Source organism: Chrysemys picta, chromosome 4 (assembly GCF_011386835.1).
Source record: "Chrysemys picta bellii isolate R12L10 chromosome 4, ASM1138683v2, whole genome shotgun sequence".
NCBI classification, from domain to species: domain Eukaryota; kingdom Metazoa; phylum Chordata; order Testudines; family Emydidae; genus Chrysemys; species Chrysemys picta.
Window position 1 is genome coordinate 107,046,243 of NC_088794.1, and position 20,529 is coordinate 107,066,771.

The 20,529-nt window shown below is 37.9% G+C and overlaps 1 protein-coding gene across 9 annotated transcripts in view; it reads left to right on the plus strand.

Annotated features, from left to right (window-relative positions):
* Positions 1-14,695, plus strand: part of ARHGAP5 (Rho GTPase activating protein 5) — an 81,145-nt gene extending 66,450 nt beyond the window's left edge. For 4 of the 9 annotated variants that reach the window (XR_010601076.1, XM_005285315.5, XM_024101876.3 and 1 more), the window contains 2 exons: positions 611-716; positions 12,400-14,695. Coding sequence is in view for 5 of the 9 variants with exons in the window: in XM_005285315.5 (XP_005285372.2) it covers positions 611-716; positions 12,400-12,730 (437 nt within the window). In the remaining 4 variants the exon portion in view is untranslated. Of the gene's footprint in view, positions 1-497; positions 717-8,166; positions 8,500-12,399 lie in introns of those variants that run through there. The other 5 variants (XR_010601077.1, XM_042857481.2, XM_065595440.1 and 2 more) reach the window with 3 other exon arrangements.
* The last annotated feature ends 5,834 nt before the right edge of the window (positions 14,696-20,529 follow it).

Sequence of the window (20,529 nt, forward strand, 5' to 3'; positions counted from 1 at the left end):
TACTCTCTAGACTGTTGTCCATACTTGCTCTTTAAAATTTGAATGTTTGCCTGATTCTGCTAGATTCTACCTTTTCCTCTTCTAAACGGAGTGGTTTTTAAATCATTTCTCCCAGGCTCAATCATGTTATTTCATCAATTGGACTAGTTGACAGGCTTAACATATTTTCAATTCATGGGCATAAATCAAGTATTAGAACAACCCCTCCCCCAAATTTTGGGCATCTTCTGTCTGAATAAAAGACTTATAAAATATTTTGAGTAGTAATAGTGTGAAAGAGGGAAATCTGATTCGTAAGTGAGTTAATGATCACCTCACAAGCCAACAATGAGCTATTAAAATGATTTTCCAACTTTAAACACAGATAAATAATTTTATCAGGCACAGACTGCATGTTCTACCTATGATAGAGAAGTAAAACTATATAATAGTTCATCTATATACAATTCTTCATGTAACTATCAAATACTGTTTCTCACGTTGGCGTTCCTTTCCAGTATGGATGCTTTATCTGTCCCTACATACTAATGAGACGAATTAGCAGCACCAGTTGTAAAGGTTTCCTTTTAAGTATATAAGGAAAATTGGTGTTTTGCTATTATCTCTACAGAGATCTTGGATAAGACAGAACGACTGCATGAGTTAAAAGAAATTGTGAAGAAATTCCATCCTGTGAACTACGATGTCTTCAAATTTGTAATAACTCATCTAAACAGGTTTAGTATTGTTTTCACTACTAAAAATCTATTTAATAATTACTGAAAAAATTGTATGCTGATATCACTCATCTGTCAATAAAAATATTGACTGCATGACCAAACTAATACTAAGGGCCAAAAAAAAAAAAAAAGGGAATGCAGGAAAGGGGATTTGAAATGTAAGTTAATTTGTAATTAAAAGAGTTCATGGTTTGTGTAATAGGTTTGTCTTACTATAGCTTATTAATACTGTGATTTGTTAAAGTAGGATAATCTGACACTATCACTATTTTGTGGGATAGAGCAAAATTTCTTATATCTTGAGTAAATATCTCTGTTGAAGAGACAGTTGCGTGCAACAATTGTAGATTTGGGAGTTCTTTAATTAAAATTCAGCACAAAACCATACAATGAACTAAATAACATTAGAATGCAATAAGTATTTAATCTACTGTCATGTTCTGCAGGCTAGATCAGTAAGAGGTTGTGTCACTGCCTTCCCTGTAACCCTGGTGCCTTAAATGCTCTGTTGCTGTGGCTCACAGTCTGCAGACAAGCATGCAGTATTGTGAGTGTCTGTGTGCTGTGGAGCTCTGGTTCTTCTTTGAGTAGATGCAGCTGTGTAATCTACTTAGATGTGTGCGTACCCAGCTCACAGGAGCTGGAGAACTTTGCCTAGCACTACCCGTAGGAGCACACTCATATTCTATGGCCCTAGCCCCACCCCGGCCATGAAAGGGCAATGCTGTCCCGACCTCCTCAGTTCCTTCTGACCACTTGTGGCTAATGTTGGAGTTCCATGTGGTGTGTTTTACCTTATGCCAGGGGTCGGCAACGTTCGGCACGCGGCTCGCCAGGGTAAGCACCCTGGCGGGCCGGACCAGTTTTATTTACCTGCTGACGCGGCAGGTTCGGCTGATCGCGGCCCCCACTGGCCGCGGCTCGCCGTCCCGGGCCAATGGGGGCCGTGAGAAGCCGCAGCCACCCGCATGTTGCAGAGCTCCTGGGCTTGTCGTCACCAGAGCACCATCTGGGCCTCAGACTGTGGAATTGAGGCCAACATTGGGCCCGGCACTGAATGGCCCCTGGTGGTGGTGCATCCTTCAGCACCGTCATCTTGGCAGCAGATTTCTTTGTCAACTTCAGTGCTGCCCTTAGTCTTGATACTGGTGCCTCTCCTAGTACCAGATGGGACTCTCTCTCTCATTTGGTACTGCCATTGCTTATCGCCCATTCCTCTTCAGCACCAATGCCGCTCCCATATTGGACTTTAGATGAGTATGTTTGTTTGCCCCATTGTCAGCAGAGAAGCTCCAGGACTCCTGAAGTTCCAGGTCTGGGTCATCCTACCCTTCATCATCAGATAGGCATCACAGATACCCTTTGGATCACCATCAGTACGGAGATCGGCATCTGCTCTGCAGTTGGGACAGGGGCTCTTGGCCCAGTACAGACTGGCCAACAATGCCTCATCTCTAAGCCCAGTGGCCTCCTTGGAAGCCTTCGGATGCTTCTTTGCTCCTGAGGTCCCACTCCTTGACCGACAACAGAGCGAGATACCCGGACCCAGTGGTGGCTCCCACTCCCAGACCATCTCAGCTGCAAGCAACTGCTGAGCTTGTTTCCCCCTAGACCTCCGGGGTTATTCCGATCAGATCCTATGGTGCAAAAACAGGACCCGTTGCGATGCAGCAAACCTCCTCCCTAGATGACTGTTTTGTACCAGAATCTTTCTCTCCCTCAGTGACTGAGGATTTTAAGTTTTATCAGGACCTCCGAAGGCATATGGCCACTATCTTGGGTATCAAGGTGGAATGCCCACAGGAAAATACACGTAAGTTGTTGAATATTCTCCGATCATTCGCCTTAGGGAGAGTGTCCCTCCTGATGAATGAGGCTCTTTTGGAGCCTGTAGAAGCCCTCTGGAATACTGCAGCTTCATTGTCTCCCATGGCAAAGCATTCAGAAAAGTGGTACTTCATTCCTATGCCCGGTTTTGAGGGTTTTTACACCCATCTGGCCCCTATCTCTCTGGTGGAAACTGCAGCAAATGACAGGGCATGGCAAGGAAGGGTAAGTCCACCCCTAAGGACAAAGAGTCCAAAAGGATGGACTTAATGGGGAGGAAGACTTATACCTTCTCTTCCATGCAAATGTCCATTGGGAACAATCGGGCTTTGGTTTCTAAATATGACTTGTCAATTGGACAGCCGTGTATATTATATAGTTTGTGGATAAGTTGCCAGAACCCTCTCAGGAAATAGTTTATAGCATTCATTGCAGAAGGTCGTATGGTGGCTAAGACTGTTGCAGTTAGCTCTGGACATAGTAGATGCCACAACCAGAGTTACAGCATTGGCTGTGACCATGAGGAGGGCCTCATGGCTGCAGAATTTGGGCATTGCATGTGAGGTGTAGCAGACCATTGAGAACTTACCGTTTGATGGCTGGGATTTATTTTCAGAAAAAAATGATGAAACCCTGCACTCTTAAAGACTCCATAGCTAAGTCCCGTTCTTTGGGAGTATATATTCCGTCCATAAAGAGATGTCACTGTTGCGGTCAACACAGCAGTGTTTTTTTTGGACAGTTTTCCCTTCTTGTAAGAAAGAGAGACTACGCCTGGAAGGGCCACAGATCCCAGTTTAGGCTCAAGATAACCTCTTCAGGTTTAGCTTGATAGCTTTGTTTATGGCTCATATGTAAATTGAGTTAAAATCACATTCCTTTGTCTAGGACAGACCAGTTTATCACTTTTACCTAGGGTAGGCTGTCTTTGTCTTAAATATATTATAGTAACATTATACAGAGGGAATTCATTACAAGGTATATTTTGTACAAACATTGCAGTAGCTTGTAAGGTGTAAATACAGGGGTACTTAGGGTCATGTCTGTTTTGCACCTGGCTTTTCATAACATCTTTAAGTGTTATTTAATAAAACTGCTTGAAAACAAATATTTCTTATGGAGTGAAAGTCTTATATTTGTCTCCTCAAATCTGGTCTTCTACATGAGCATTTGATGATGTCAAGGTTTTTCCTTGATTTTAACAAATAAGGAATTGTTTTTAATCTTGAGACTAGCAGATGGGCACCACCCATACCATGACTTGGTGTATCTATACAAGAATGTAATGTTCGGAATCATGGAAAGAAGAGTGAAAAGACCAGTTTGGTCATCTGATTTCTCACCCCACCAATGCAAGAGTATGCCCTGAAAAGCCTTGGGTCTGATTGTGATAACAGTTACACTGGTACAAATTGAATTAACTCAACTGAAGCCAAACTGGTGTGACTAGAGTAGAGTGCATTATAGTGACTTTTTATCCAATTTTTAAAAATCTGTGCAATGGATGAGGCTGTTTCAAGTGATTATTAAGAAACTCCCTGATTCTTAGATTATTGTATACATTCTTCTGCTTAACTTCATCTAGAGCAGAAAAATATCTCATAATGACTAATATTTCTTAAATAGCACAATATAGTATAAACATTTTATAATACATAGGCTCAAGGTGACATAGTTACAGTTGAATATTCAACCATAGTTGCATTTCTGGACTAGCTATACAATTTTAATGTTGTATTCTCGTGGACTTTTAATGTAGTTATATAATGTATGATTTGATTGGGAGTGTGTATTATAGTAAAATACATTACAGGGTAGTATTATGTTTAGTTTGCTGTAATAGTAACATGTTGAAAAATAAAATGCTAAATAAGAGGTCACATGTTGCAGCTCCCAGCTGAATCCTTTAAAGATATTCATTCAAAAAACTATTTGGCTCCACAACTAATTAAACCACAAAAATAGCTTTCTGTATCTCCCTACAGAAACCTTTCTGAGCGCTAGGAAAGAAAGTCCTGCTAAGTTGGTTATTAAAGTTAACAGCTCTAAAAGAGTGGAACCAGATCAAAATGAGGAAGTTGTGCAGTTATACAGAACAAAACTCATGCAAGAGATTGCCTTAAATTTGACCACAGTAATGGATGGTAAAAGGATTTGAAAATCATAGACATGTAGGACTGGAAGGGACCTCGATGGGTCATCTAGTCATCTGAAACCAGTGGAATAGACAGGCAGCGTAAGATCTTTAAAGAAACAAACGTTCTGTTTAAAAACTCTGAAGAAGATTTGAAATTTGCAAAGGCTCCTGAGTAGAAGATTAGACTACCTTGTGTTTAAACTAATGTGGGTATGTAATTAAAATGGCAATTACTGTTTGTTAAAAGAGATATTTTAAATATTTTCCTTTTGAGTTCCATGGTATGTGCTTAGCTTCAGTAATTGTGTTAAATGGACTATCTCCTATGATTTATCACAATCTAACCTGTCATGATCTTACTGTGGAGCAGTCTACACTTTCCATATCAATTACAGAGAGTACTAATTAAGGGGGTCTATATGAAATATCACTTATCTTTTTCATGGAGATAGACTCCATGCCCCTGAAAATTATTTTTCCTTATTGTCCTTATTTCCAGCTATTGATATCTTATACCTAGACTGGGCCGGGTAATTAAAGGTACACTCAAGTTCTTAGAGAAGAGTGCAAGTTTTGTCGTGGTGACTGAGAAAGGAAGGGATGAGGAGGATTTAGAAGCGATGATTAAAAGCGCATGTTGAGTTTAAGGTGGCCAGTGGATATCAAAAAGACAGGCTGAGATTTTAGCTGGGACCAGGAGCAGAACAAGTTCAGAGTGGAGAAGTAGATCTGGGTGTTGTCACCACAGAGAAGGTAGATGATAGGTTTGTTCTATCTGTGTATAATCACCTTTGCATACAGAGAGGAGTTGAGGGCTAAGGAAGAAGCGCAGTAGAACTCCCATTGGTTGGAATGAGAAGAATCTTCCAAACCAAACACTGAAGTAGCAATTGGAGAGGTAAAAGAGCCAAGAGAGAATAGTCATGGAAGCTGAGGGAGACAAGATTTCAGGGAGAGCAGCATGGTCAACAGGGTAAAAGGCAGCCTGACAGGAGGTGGGGATAGAATACTGATAGATAGATAGAATTTCTGACACTTAGCACTGAAGAAGTTATTAGCAATGTAAGTGAGAGCAGCTTCAGAGCAGTATAGAGAGCTAGAGTCTCACTGGAGAGGGTCAAGGATGGAGTTTAAGACAGAGCTCCAGAGAGCATCTCTAGGCAACATGTTGAATTACTTCAAGGAGAAAAGGAAGAAGGTTCTGTGATAACTTTAAAGACCGAACATTTGTTCTATCTTTAAACATGACCTTTTGATAACTAGTCTACTCCCTTTGCTGTCAGCAGGGTATTGTGTACCATTTTATCCTGTTTACATTTAACAATGTTCTTAAAAGTTTAATTAAATTATTCAGTTGGCAACAGACTGACTCATTAATTTTCCTCTGAGGGGTACCCTAAGAAACAATTCTATGTAGAAGAGCCAATTTCTTTTGTTTTAAATTCTTGGATACAAGCATTAAACAAAATGCATCCTCTTCCCTATTGTCTTTTGAATTCTTTAAAATTCTGTACATGGAATATTGACAGCATTAACTACTCATTGAAATGTAAGAAGTTCTCAAGAAAGAGAATGTATATATTGCCCAAATTCAGGATGAGTATGTAAATATCTCTGGACATGATACATTCAAAACAGACAATATTTGATGCATCCTATACTAGTTGATAAAGGCACTACATTTATTAACACAAAATATTACCTGTTGCAGTTACTTCTGCCACTGCAAATGAGAAAATATTTTCTTGTACAATTATCTGAATATTTGGTGCATACATTCAGTCCAGATTAATGTCCCAGTTGTCTATCAGATTTATTAACCAATTATTTTCACACTACAAATAATGAACTTGGTGAACCTTAATCATGTATTAAAAACCAAAATAGATAAAACTCTGCCCAATTTCCAGATAAACAACGAATCTAAAACCTTAAAATCTGTAATTGCGGAACAAGATGTAGTCTTATGTCTGTAGTCTTATGTATGTTTTTTTTCCATTTTAAAGGTAAAGATTCCTTATCTAAAACCAGTTTGATTTTCAGTAAAGCTGAAACAGTAGTGAAATATTTAGCCTAGTAAATAGGTGTTATACCTATCTCAGATCACACACCTGGCAGGAGTGCAGGATATCAAAGATCAGGCCCCAAGATGGAAATTCTCGTTTTATATGTTGAAAACAATTGTTCTTCTTAATAAATATACGCAGCAGTATTTCAAAGTAGGACAGAATCCCACATTTTGTCAGGAACATTTAAACTGAAGAAACAAAGGCACAACAGAAATTCAGTTGCAACTTGAGAACTTCAAAGAAGCAAGAGCTCTCTTATGGTCACATCTAAATCAAAAGGAACTCTCATTTCAATCCTTTTGTGTGTGTGTGTGTGTGTGTGTGTGTGTGTGTGTGTGTGTGTGTGTGTGTGTGTGTGTGTGTGTGTGGTCACAAAGCCAGCTGTTACTTTAAAAATGTCATTTAATTACAGGAGTTGATGATAAAGCATTAAATTCATTAAAAATTTTATATAATGCTTAATTCATTCTCAGGAACTTCTGCTATAAAACAAATATATCATTTTCTGAAGAACCTAAAAATCCAACATACTGCTGCTGGGTAAAGTACAGGATTTAAAGACAAGCTTGCCAGTGAGTTTCATAGATTGTAAGGCCAGAAAGGACCATTATGATCACCTAATCTGACCTCCTGCATAACAGAGGCCATAGAATTTCATCAGTAGTTCTGGCATCAAGCACATAACCTCTGGTTGAGCTAGAACATATCTTGTAGAAAGAGAGCAAAACTGAATTGAAAGAATTCTAGTGACAGAGAACCCAGCATGTTCCTAGGTAAATTGTTTCAATGGTTTATTACCCTCACTGTTAAAATTTTGCACCACATTTCTAGTCTGAATCTCTAGTTTCAGTTTCTAGTAATTGGAAATTCTGTCTTTGTTAAATTAAAGAACCCACTACTGTAAGACATACTCTTTCCATGTAGATACATGCAAACCATGAAGAAGTCATCCCTTAACTTTCTCACAGGAAGACAGGTTTCCCAGACCTCGAATAATTCTTGTAACTCTTTCCTGAACTCCTTCCAATTTGTCAAATTCTTTTAAAATTGTGGACACCAGAACTGGACACCAGTATTTGTCTTATCAATGCTTTATACAGAGATAATACTTTCTCCCTAGTCCTATTTGATATTCCCCTGCTTATACATCCAATAATGGCATTAGCTTTCTTATGCATAGCATTGCACTCCTTTCCAAAATTCAGGGCTCCCCTCCCCATTCTGTAAGTATGACCTGTGTTCATTGTTCTTAGATGTATAACCTTGTATTTCTGAGTATATTAAAATGGTTCAAATGAGTCCAGCTTACCAAGCAATTCTGATTACTCAGTAGAACTGACTTCTCCTTAAAATTTACCACTGCATCTATGTTGTCATGTGAAAACTTGACTAGCAATGTTATATTTTCTTCCAGATCATTGATAAAAAGATATTGAATATCATTGGGCCAAGAACAGATCCGTGCAAGACCTTAGAAAATATGTTGTGTGATGATTCCCCATTTACAGTTCTTTTTTGGGATGTACCAGTGTTTAGTCCACTTAATGTGTACTATGTTGATTTTTGTACAGTGCTGATTGTTTAATCCGAATATCATGTGATATTAAGTCAGATGCCTTACAGAAGTCTATTATGTCAACACAGTTGCCTTTGTCAACCAAATGTATAATCTCTTAAAAACAAACAAACAAAAAACCACACGTTTATTTAACTAGATAGATTTTTAATAAAACCATATTGATTGGCATTAGTTATGGTACTGTTCTTTGATACTTTACTGTTTGAATACCTATGCATCTTTTTAGGAGTTTTATATACCTTGAATACTTTAAAATTCTGTCACTTCCTCGAAAGGGCAAAATCCCATATTTCTGTTTGGAAGCGTGTATAACCATATGTTTTGGGGAAAAAATGTATGAAGATCCAAAAGACAGTAGGACAGGGGTTCTCAAACTGGGGGTCGGGACCCCTTAGGGGGTCATAAGGTTATTACATGGGGGGTCGCGAGCTGTCAGCCTCCACCCCAAACCCCGCTTTGCTTCCAATATTTATAATGGTGTTAAATATATAAAAAGTGTTTTTAATTTTTAAGGGGAGGTTGCACTCTGAGGTTTTCTATGTGAAAGGGGTCACCAGTATAAAAGTTTGAGACCCACTGCAGTAGGACATACAGAGCAATATCAATAGTTAACCTAATCGATAAAATACTGACAAAAATTGTTAAAAACTGCCTATCTCTTGCCCTATCACTACAAATTCATGTTGGTTATGTATGCACAGAGGCTCCAACCAGGGATCTGGCCTGTATTGTGCCAGGTGCTATATGCATATAATTTAATAACTGTCCCAAAGAGCTTAAATATGGCGAAAGACAACAGGTGAATGAAGCAGACAAGTGAGGAAGGGGAGGACAAGTTAACAGTGAAATAATCATGCTTTATTAAAATAAGCAACAGATATAGGAGAGCGGCTGAGCCGTGGCTTGTGCTTGATTAGGCAATGGGAGAGAGTCAAAGGAGTCAAGGGAAGTGTAGTGTTGTCTACTGAGATAACAGAGGAGAGGATGAGGACTTAAAATAGAGAAGTCACTGATGTGGGTAGACTGGAAATCTCAGAAGGGTTGGATAGGGCAGGGACTAGGAGGAGGCAGGAGACCTATGTTGAAGAGGAAAAGGTGATGGTCAGGGAAATCATCAATGGAAAGTGAGGGAGAGAGCTGTTCCAAAATTGCAGATTAAACAAGGCCCTTCATAGCACAGAAAGTCTTCATTTTTGCCCCCCTATATAGAAGGTTTGTTTGTCAACAGGGACAAACAGTCTGTTAACATAGACCTGCTTTGTGGAGATAGTCTTGATTCTTGTTTTCAGGATAATGATTCTACAGTGTACAACAGTGGTCACCAACTTGTTAATTGCAATGGATTGGGTCTCGGCACGCTGCTCCTGCCTGCAAGCACCGCTCCCGCAGCTCCCATTGGCTGGGAAAGGGGAACTGTGGCCCATGGGAGCTTTGGGGGTGGTACCTGCAGAGAGGGGCAGTGCACAGAGCCACGTGGCCCCTCCACCTCTGCAAGGGTGTGTTTGCCCCTTCTGGGAGTGGCGTGGGGCTGGGGCAGGCAGGGAGCCTGCCTTGGCCCCACTGTGCCGCTGACTGGGAGCTGCCCGAGGTAAGTGCCGCCCGGCGGGAGGCCACACCTCAGCCTTGAGTCCGCTCCCAGAGCCAGCACCCCATATCCCCTCCTGTATCCCAATCCCCAGCTCTGAGCCCTCTCCCAGAGCCAGCACCCCAGATACTCTGCCACAGAGCTTGCATCCCTCCTGCACCCCAACACCCTCCCAGAGCTTGCATCCCTCACCCCTTCCTGCACCCCAACCCTCTGCCCCAGGCTCAGCCCAGAGCCCCCTCCCACACTGCAAACCCCTCGGCCCCAGCCCAGAGCCCGCACCACCTCCTGAGCCCCAGCTCCCTGCTCCAGCCTGGTAAAAGTGAGTGAGGGTGGGGGAGAGCGAGTGACAGAGAGAGTGGGGTGGAGTGGGCGGGGCTTTGGGCAAGGGGCGGGGTTAGGTGACCAGACAGCAAATGTGAAAAATCGGAGGGTGTGTGTGTGTAATAGGAGCCTATATAAGAAAAAGACTCCAAAATCGGGACTGTCACTATAAAATCGGGATATCTGGTCACCCTAGGCAGAGTAGATCCTAGGTTGCCCTTAAATTCAAAAAGTGATCTTGGGTGTAAAAAGGTTGGAGGACACTGATGTACAATAACTATCAATCTATACAAATATCTGAAATGTACAATATAGTTAATTTTTTCCCTCAGTTTGGAGGATTTCTCTGAGTCTCAGGATAATCACTGAAGCAGCATATTGGTACCTTTTTTATTCTTTTCAGCTTAATTTATGATGCTTCGTTCAACAGCTTCCATCTTGCAAAACAAAAAGCAAAGTGCATGACCTGGCCTAAACTGTTTGTATTATAGATTTGCCCCATTACCCACCCAAGTTAAAAACATCTTTTTAGCATCTTGAACTTGAGTATCAGAACTAAAAAATGAAATCAGCTGGAACTCAAGCTACTGTGGTGCTTTTGCGCAAGCTGTCAAAGATATAAAACTGAAACATCAGGTTGGGAGTAGATTTCTCAAGAGAAACTTTAAAAAAATGGGACTTTGAAATTTTGTGAAAAATAAAATTGGGAGGGCTCAAACCATTCAAAATGAATGGGTGAAAACTTTTCCATTGAATTTCGCAAAAAAAATTTGCCAGCTTTGCCCAGCTATATTAAATTTAAACATTTTAAAAAATAAAAGTCAATCTTACTCCTATTTATACTCTCCATTTTTCACATTAGCTAATGATGACATGGCAGAATCATCTTGCTTTCAACAGTGTATGTTCCTCAAAGTAACTGTGAGGGGCGACATGTTGCACTTCAACCTGTGCATCTTGATGTATGCAAAACACCTACTGATAACAGTGGGAATTTGCTTAATAGCACGGCTTAATTTCAGACACTATTTTATCACTGGCTAATATGAAAAGCCTATAATGAAGTGAAATATTTCAATCTTCACTTGCTTTTTTCTTTTGATATATAGATATTATTAAATATAGGTTCCGCTTTGTATAGGCATGCTGTCTTCTTTTTCTTCTAGAATAGGGGTCCTCAAACTGGAGGTCGCAAAGTTCTTATGTGGGGCTCATGAGTTGTAAGCCCCCATGCATGGCGGGGCTCTGCCTGTAAGCCCTAGCCCCATACATGCTGGGGCTGACAGCCTGACCCCATCCAGCCCCACTCTGCCTCCAAAGAAGGGGCACCAAAATAGAAGTTTGCTCGGGGATGCCATTTTCCCTAATAAAAAGAACAGGAGTACTTGTACTTCTTCGGATGCAGAAGTGGGCTGTAGTCCACGAAAGCTTATGCTCTAATAAATTTGTTAGTCTCTAAGGTGCCACAAGTACTCCTGTTCTTTTTGCGGATACAGACTAACACGGCTGCTACTCTGAAACCTGTCAAAATTTTCCCTAATGCTGCCCCTGGGGCTGAGACAACATTAGAGAGCTTGATTGTTCAGCAGCTATAGGGCTGCATTAAACCGAAGACCAATCAGAACACTGAGATCGGCAAAAAAAAGTAATTTATAATTTAAAAGTCAGACACATAGGCAGGAGCAGTGCTATGGGAGGTCTTGTTTGGGCTATAGCCACTCCAAAATTTACCTTAGCTCTCCCGTAGCCAGCCCTCTCAGCACAAAGGTCAAACGTTATACAGAGCTAATGGATTTTACCTTGCAGGGCAGGAAATCCCCTGTGAGTTGCTGGACTCTAACATATACATTCATTCTCACTTCTTTAAAGTGTTGTATAACTTGTTGCATTTTAGTTTTCACAATGATTCAAATTTGAATAGTAAAACACTGAGTCGAAGTCTTATCTGTTAGCTGTTAAATCTGAAATAATTTATTCATTTCTGGATTTGCATCAGTGTAACATCTAAGAATATGGGCTATTGTTTTAATAGATATTTGTAAAATATATTCTTTTGCATTAACGTTCATGTTTATGAAAATATTTGAAATCAGACCTGTTTATATATCTTTTTTAATTGTTCTTTGTGAATGTGTTCTGAAAATTTATTCTCATTTCAGGGTTAGCCAGCAAAATAGAACCAATCTTATGACTGCTGATAACTTATCAATTTGTTTCTGGCCAACTTTGATGAGACCTGATTTTGAAAACCGAGAGTTCCTGTCTACCACCAAGATTCACCAGTCGGTTATAGAGACCTTCATTCAACAGTGCCAGTTTTTCTTTTACAATGGAGAGATTATAGAAACCTCCAACTCTGTGGCATGTCAGCCACCACCATCCAACACAGTGCAGATGGTGGAACCAATGGTACCACTTCAGTTACCACCACCATTGCAACCTCAGCTGATACAACCACAATTACAAGCAGATCCTCTTGGTATTATATAAATAGAAGAAGATGCAGGCAGCCTGGCATTGGACAGAAAATAAAGCTAGACATGCATGTTTCAGGATTCAGTAATGTACTTCATATTTATGAAAAATCACATCCAAACTGATGGGACATTTTTGTTATAACCCATACTGTATTTCTTCATTCATACACACTGCAGATCAAAACCATGGGATAAGCATGACTGGAGAGGTTTAATTTTTAAAAACAAAAATAGCTATAAAGTACAAAGCTGCTGCTGCATGAAACCTTATTGCAATCACTATATCATTCCTGTGGCAGTTTGTCACAATATATTGTGAATAAAATTTTTCTATAGAAATTTAATGATTTAAAAGATCACATTTATGATACATTCAGTGCTTACAGCCTGCTTTATGGCTGTTTTTGTTATTTAATGTGCTATTTTTGTCAGCGTTATTCACATTCAGGCATTCTGTGTAGAGAACTGAAGCCCAGCTGTAGTTTATTTTGTAACCTCCTGGCTACTTATGCTATAGTATGCTTGGGATGGTTTTTGAAAAAATGCAAAATGCACTGTTGAAAATATTACAATCCTGCACCTTCCATCTTTACTTCTAAGTAAACCTGTGGACAATTTGTTGAACTTGCTTATTATTTCTTACAGCACAATACCAAGGACATGCTTGTTGTAAAAGTGAGTTTCAAATATTGTGCAAAAATTTTGATGTCTCCTAGTTATTTCCTTATGTTCCATTACTGAATTAAACATTTTGTAATACTGTTAATTCTGTAAACAGCTGCATGTTTAAAAGATCATTGATGGTCTTGTAAACTTAATCTAATATATTTTAGATATTTTAATTTTTCCCACTTGGGAACACATCTAGTGTGTAGAAAATAGTTCATGACATTTTCATATAAGGTTATATAACTTTTCATACATAAACATGAACTTTGTTGTAGTAAAATTCTGTAAACCAAACAATGTTTTAATCTAGGACTTCAATTTAATCTATTCTTTAAATCTATTTTTATGCGGCCCTTTAAAGATATACAAAAATGCATTGCTAATATATAGCAATAAATACTTTGGGTACTGACAATTAACCTCTTTGGAGTGTATATATAAAATCACATATTTGTATTCATATTTTTTCTGTGGTATGTTGTACTAAAAATTCAAAATTACTGACTTTTTGCACCATTTTTAATTATTACTTTTTTCTTTTACATTGGTACCAATTTTGCTTTAAAAGAGTGCTGCTTTTAAAAAAAATTTTTCAACATTTAATTGGTGGTAATTGTTTTAGAAGACTACACATTGTCGCAGAATTGAGGGGAGGACATAGGTAAAAAATATTTGTGAGACTTTTAGCAGTTTTTTTCTTTCATACTCAAATTATAGCTTTTTGTTTTTGGGTCTGGAAAAGAAAAAAAAAAATTTGGTTCACTCAGCTGCTAGGATATGTTATGTGTAGTTTAAAAAAGCTTTATCATGGTCACCGTTGTAATCTTCATTCATAATGAGATTTTAAGATCGTCTTCTATGTATTATAGTAAATAGATGATTTTGAGGATTAAGGCTCTTAAGAGTTTTTGATTTACTCCATTTTCCTAAAATAAAAATTGCCTTTCCCAATTATGTCCTAGGTATTGTACTTCTAATTATGACTTGGATTATCATTCTAGATTAAGATGATACCATAAACAAGGCTGCTGTTGAAGTACATGTATATGATAAATTATCTTGATATTTGTGTTATATTCTTGCAAGTAATTATCTTTTCTAAGAAAACAAGAACAAAAAGCCCTATTCCTGTCGCAAAGCACACAGGAATTGATAAAGTACAATAATAAAGTCTGTCCTGTAAATTGTAGTATTCTTAACTTGTTTTACATTACATCTGTTGTCTACATAGCTTTTATTTATAGGTGTCAGTCTAACATTGGCATGTTTAGCAAAGAAAAATTAAACTTCAAGAGTTTTATAAACTGTTTCTAGGTTGCTAAAGAATTTATTTTTCTACTATATATGGTATAGACAAAGCATCAAACTGTACAGGAAACAAACCAAATTATTTCTATTGGAAGTAGGCTAAAAAGAAAACTATATTTAAAAGTTCTAGCTGGTAAAACAATTTTCAGTCTTCGTGTTTTGAATTTCATTTTTAACTTTCTGCTTCCTGTGTGGAAGTATACGTTTAGTTGGCCATGATGTTAAATTCATCTTTGATTATAAAATTATCTATTTTTATGTTACAAATACATTTCCACAACTCCATTTCAAGTTAAGCTTATTATAGATCCAAAAATATTTGCAATATCATCTGTTTTTATGTATTCTATTACAACTGCATCCCTTATTCCATAATGAGTTGTTAAAATGCTGCTCTTGTATTTGGCCTGGTTAGAAATTGTCTTTAACTCTTACTAAAAGGTTCAATTAAAAAAAAAAAAGCTTGGCATGACACACCTACTTGGTGACATTGTCAGTATTTCTTGTGTAGTCTTTAGATCGGGGTAGGCAACCTATGGCATGTGTGCCGAAGGTGGCACGCGAGCTGATTTTCAGTGGCACTCACATTGCCCGGGTCCTGGCCACCTGTCTAGGGGCTCTGCATTTTAATTTAATTTTACATGAAGCTTCTTAAACATTTAAAGAATTTATTTACTTATTTACTTTACATACAACAATAGTTTAGTTATAATAGAAAGAGACCTTCTAAAAACATTAAATGTATTACTGGCACGCAAAACCTTAAATTAGAGTGAATAAATGAAGACTCGGCACACCACTTCTGAAAGGTTGCTGACCCCTGCTTTAGATTAATATTAAAATACTATATGGCTATATATATATAGTAACAGAAAATAAAGATACTAGAAAATTATACCATTGCTATTTTAAAATGAAGTTTATAGGTAATCTTTAGTACTGCTATAAAGCAAGGAAGAATGTCATTCCATACAGATTCTCCATAGTTTAGCTAATGGAATTGTCTCTTATAATTGTTCTAATTAAAGTTCAAACCACGAAAAGCATTGCTTTAAATTTTTTAAATGAGCATTTTTACAATAATCGTAAGAGCAATATCTTGATAAACATGTGACGTTGTCTTGAACATCTCACACTGACACGTTAACTCCAATTAGTATTTTATGTATTTTGTTATAGGCAATTTTGCTACTAAAATGTATTGTTTTTAAATGTGTTCTTTAGTAGATTCTTCTTTGAATATTTTTAAAATCCCACACATTGAGTTTGAAAAGTGGCATTTTGTTAAGTAATGTTTTACGGATTATTTTAAAATTCATTATATACACAACTTTATGGATTTTGAACATACATAGTCTGAATAGGTGACAGATTTCTGACTTCAATGAAGAGAAACATTTTTATCTTGTATGTTTTCTTCATTTCTTGATAGTGGTTGCTAGAAATTACAATAGACTTGTTTATTTTCAAGGTACTGGAATTTTGTTCCTAATATCTCTGGTAAATATATACAGAGGGAAATTTAATTGGAGATTTAAAAAAATGTAGGCCTTAGCTTCCATGGTGATTTCAGTTTTTATACTGTAATTGTGATGCTATTTGTCAACTGAGAAAAAAAAATATATATATATATACATATATATATGTGTGTGTATGTATGTGTGTGTGTGTGTGTGTATACGTGTGTGTATGTGTGTGTGTGTGTGTGTATATATATATATATGTATATAATTTAAAAAAGTCAGATCTTTGTTCTTTGTTTATAATTAATGTAATCCTGTGTTGCACCACCAACAGAATACTGCAGTGAATTAAATATCAGTGAAACTTATTCTGTATAAAGAATTCAATGAATAAAACATTAAGATGCTTACTGTGTAGAATGTTCAGTTTAGTTGCCTATTAAAATTTTAAAGGCAAAATCACCCAATATCTTTCAATAAAATGCCAAGGTGAAATTTAGCAGTAAGTCTTTACAAACTGACTACACCAAATATTTTATAATTCGGTAGTTTTCTTTAATCTCTTTAACATTTCTTATAAAACTTGAAAAGCTGTTTGGTTTCTTGAATATTTAAGTATAAAAGCATGCCAATAAGGGATAACTTCTCCCCTTGTATTGATGCATGCAATAATTGAGTCATCTTTAGGAATATATTGGTCCATGAAGATGTATACACACATACACTGAAGAAGCATAGAGCCCCTGAAAATGACAAAACCTCTAAAATATTTTTATCCTTTACAAACTGAGGACTTTGTTCAACAGAAGTTAAATTCCGTGTCTTCAGAGTGTCTTGACTTTTTTTAACCTGATTTGAGCTGTTCAACATGGAATTGGTTATGATTATGGAAACATTTTTCTTGATGTTGGTTTGCCGAGAAACAGTTTAAGAATGAAGAATAATATTTTTTTTATCCTTGCTTGGAACACTAATCCTGAACTAAAAATTATCGGTGCATATTTTGAGGCTATTTTTAGATTCTCTAATTTATATAATATTGGTCAATTTTCCATGGATTGCTGTTCTGCTATTCCTAGACAGGAATATATCCTCTAAATTAAATTAAATTAATGGAGATATCCCATCTCCTAGAACTGGAAGGGACCTTGAAAGGTCATCGAGTCCAGCCCCCTGCCTTCACTAGCAGGACCAAGTACTGATTTTGCCCCAGATCCCCAAGTGGCCCCCTCAAGGATTGAACTCACAACCCTGGGTTTAGCAGGCCAATGCTCGAACCACTGAGCTATCCCTCCCCCCCTGCTGTACAGCCAAAATGCCTCTGAAATAAATGTAGTTAAACTTTACTAATTCTGGGTCACTGAGAACGAAAATGATGCTTAAAATTCTTGATTGGCTCTAGTTTTCAAGATATGCTATTGGGTCAGTATATACGACCCTTGACTTGGGAATGGCGGAGGATAAGTGAGTTCTAAAGGGAAGGGATCTCAATTTAAACCAGAAATGACTAAAATACATCTTTGACTGGATCTATGAATAAATCTATGACTGGGTTTGGACAGAACTTGCTTTTTAGGCAAAACAATGAATGATGCAATCTGAAGCTGGTATTGCGTCATACATGATATGAATTGCATCATGTTATTGCTAGAAGTCATGGATGATGCAATCATAACGAAGCTTACATCACTCTGCTGAACAAATTGCCCTATATCAGCTCTAGAAATCAGTGTTGTGCTCTCTTATTTGTCAGTGTTTGATTTTGCAAAGGGACACATTTCTGTTTAGCCAGAGTGAGCAGAGATGCCTTGTACTTGTGTGAACATTGCAGATAACTTCTGCTATGTTTGTGGTGAAGTGACTTTTGCATCACAAAAGCGCAGTATAACCACTATGGTTAAGAAAGCCTATCACCTTTATTTTGGCTGCAAAATTGGAGATCAGGACAAGAGGTGGGCCCCACACATATGCTGCAACACTGGTGCAACAAATCTTCACCAGTGGTTGAACAGGAAAAGGAAATCTATGCCTTTTGCAGTGCCAATGATTTGGAGAGAGCCAACAGATCATACCAGCATTTGTTACTTCTGCATGGTGCCTCCAGTTGGGAAAGGTGTGTCAAAGAAGAAAAAGTAGACTGTGCGTTATCCAAACATTCCATCAGCTATACGCCCAGTACCCCACGGAGAAGGACTGCCGGTTCCTGGTGCACCAGAATCATTCTCACTTGAGTCAGACAAGGAAGAGGATGAAACTTCTGGTCCTGAACCATCAATGTCACAGGACCCACATTTTCTCCCATATTCCTCCTCTGAAGCACACCTCATAACACAAGGTGAACTGAATGACCTTGTCAGGGATTTGGAACTACCCAAGAGTAAGGCAGAGCTGTTGGGCTCCAGACTACAGCAGTGGAATCTCCTGGCAGGTGATGTTAGGGTTTCCATGTTCCCTGACCGTCAAAAGGATCTTGTCCCATTCTTCTTCATGGAAGTTGATCTTGTAGCCTGCAACAACATTGATGGTGTGATGGCAGCCCTCAACATCGTTCACGATCCAGATGAGTGGAGACTGTTCATTGATTCATCGAAGACGAGTCTTAAAGCTGTTTTACTGCATAATGGCAATGTTTTGCCATCAATTCCAGTTGGTCATGCAGTCCATCTGAAGGAAACCTATGACAACATGAAACAACTTTTGAGGTGCATAAACTATGACCAACATCAGTGGCAGCTTTGTGGTGATTTGAAGGTTGTTGCTCTCTTGCTTGGTCTGCAGACTGCATACACAAAGTACTGCTGTTTTCTCTGCGAATGGGATAATCATGCAAGAGATTCCCACTACATCAAGAAAGATTAGCCACTCCGACAGTCATTGGAGCCTGGGAGGAAAAGTGTTCAGCATCCACCACTTGTTGAATCAAGGAAGATTTTGTTACCACCCTTACACATCAAGGTGGGTCTGATGAAGAACTTTGTCAAGGCCATTGACAAAACACAAGCAGCTTTCAAGTACCTCCGTGGAAAATTTCCAAGGTTAAGTGAAGCTAAGATAAAGGAGGGTGTCTTTGTTGGTCCTCAGATTTGTGAACTTCTTCGAGATGATGCATTTGACCATGCACTGCGTGGCAAGGAAATGACGGCATGGAAAGCCTTGCAGTTAGTGGCAATAAATTTTCTCGGAAACAACAAGGCAGACAACTACAGGTTGTTGGTGGAAAACCTCCTCAAGGCATACAAAAACCTTGGTTGCAACATGTCACTAAAGATACATTTTTTGCACTCTCATCTAGATTTTTTTCCACCGAACTGCGGAGCAGTGAGCAACGAGCACGGCGAGCGATTTCACCAGGACATTGCAACAATGGAGAAACGCTATCAGGGCAAATGGAGCCCATCAATGCTTGCAGACTATTGCTGGACAGTGACAAGAGATGCTCCATTTAATGAATACAAGAGACAAGCCAAGAAGCGCCGAGTAGACACTGAATAGGACTAAACTATGTACATAATAGTTTTTTGCCTTTTGTTTCATAATAAATTTTATTTATATAACCCTTTTGCTGATTTTTAAAGTGTTACATAAACAGGACAGGTGAAATATTATCATCTAAAGCAATCATAAATACATGAAAAGACCTAGGTTTACAATTTATGATTTAAACTCTACTATCTACACAATATACATAGATATAAAATGTAAAAACTTAAATACCTTAGAAACAGTAGCCAATCAGTTGTTTTAATTGTCATATTTGAATTCAGCACATCAAAATACATAATAAATAGCACATTTTATCTCTGAAGCAGACGACTTCTCAAAAATTGTGGACCGGTGTTATCAGTGACACCACTGTATTAACTTTTAGTAAATCTTTAAAAGGCAGAAACATTTTATGCATAAAAATATCATGTAAACCATCTTTTTGCAGTTGTTGCTTATTTAGATTATTTGTATAAAACATTTAATGTATAAAATGTGTGTGTGTATATATACAGCTCAAAATATAATATAGATATAAATATATTATGCATTACGCAATATTGAGTGAAGTAACATTAAGGGTTTTATTAACATGAGTTTGCATTAGCCACATTACTCCTGAGTGGTAAAGCCATTGTATGTATATACTGTGAGGTCTATATAAAAACTTTGTTAGGAGTTGCTACACGCTTCCCCTATAATACACGAATACATTTATAATTCTAGTATCATGCCATCTCCCTCTGTAATGAAATAGGCTTACACAATACAACACAGTATCTTTCTTATTAAAAATTCTCCTTATACAAATGATATACTGTACATTTTATGTCTTGGAAATATGAGCTAAGACCAGATTTGTTTTCCCCATTCTTGTATACTTAGGTAT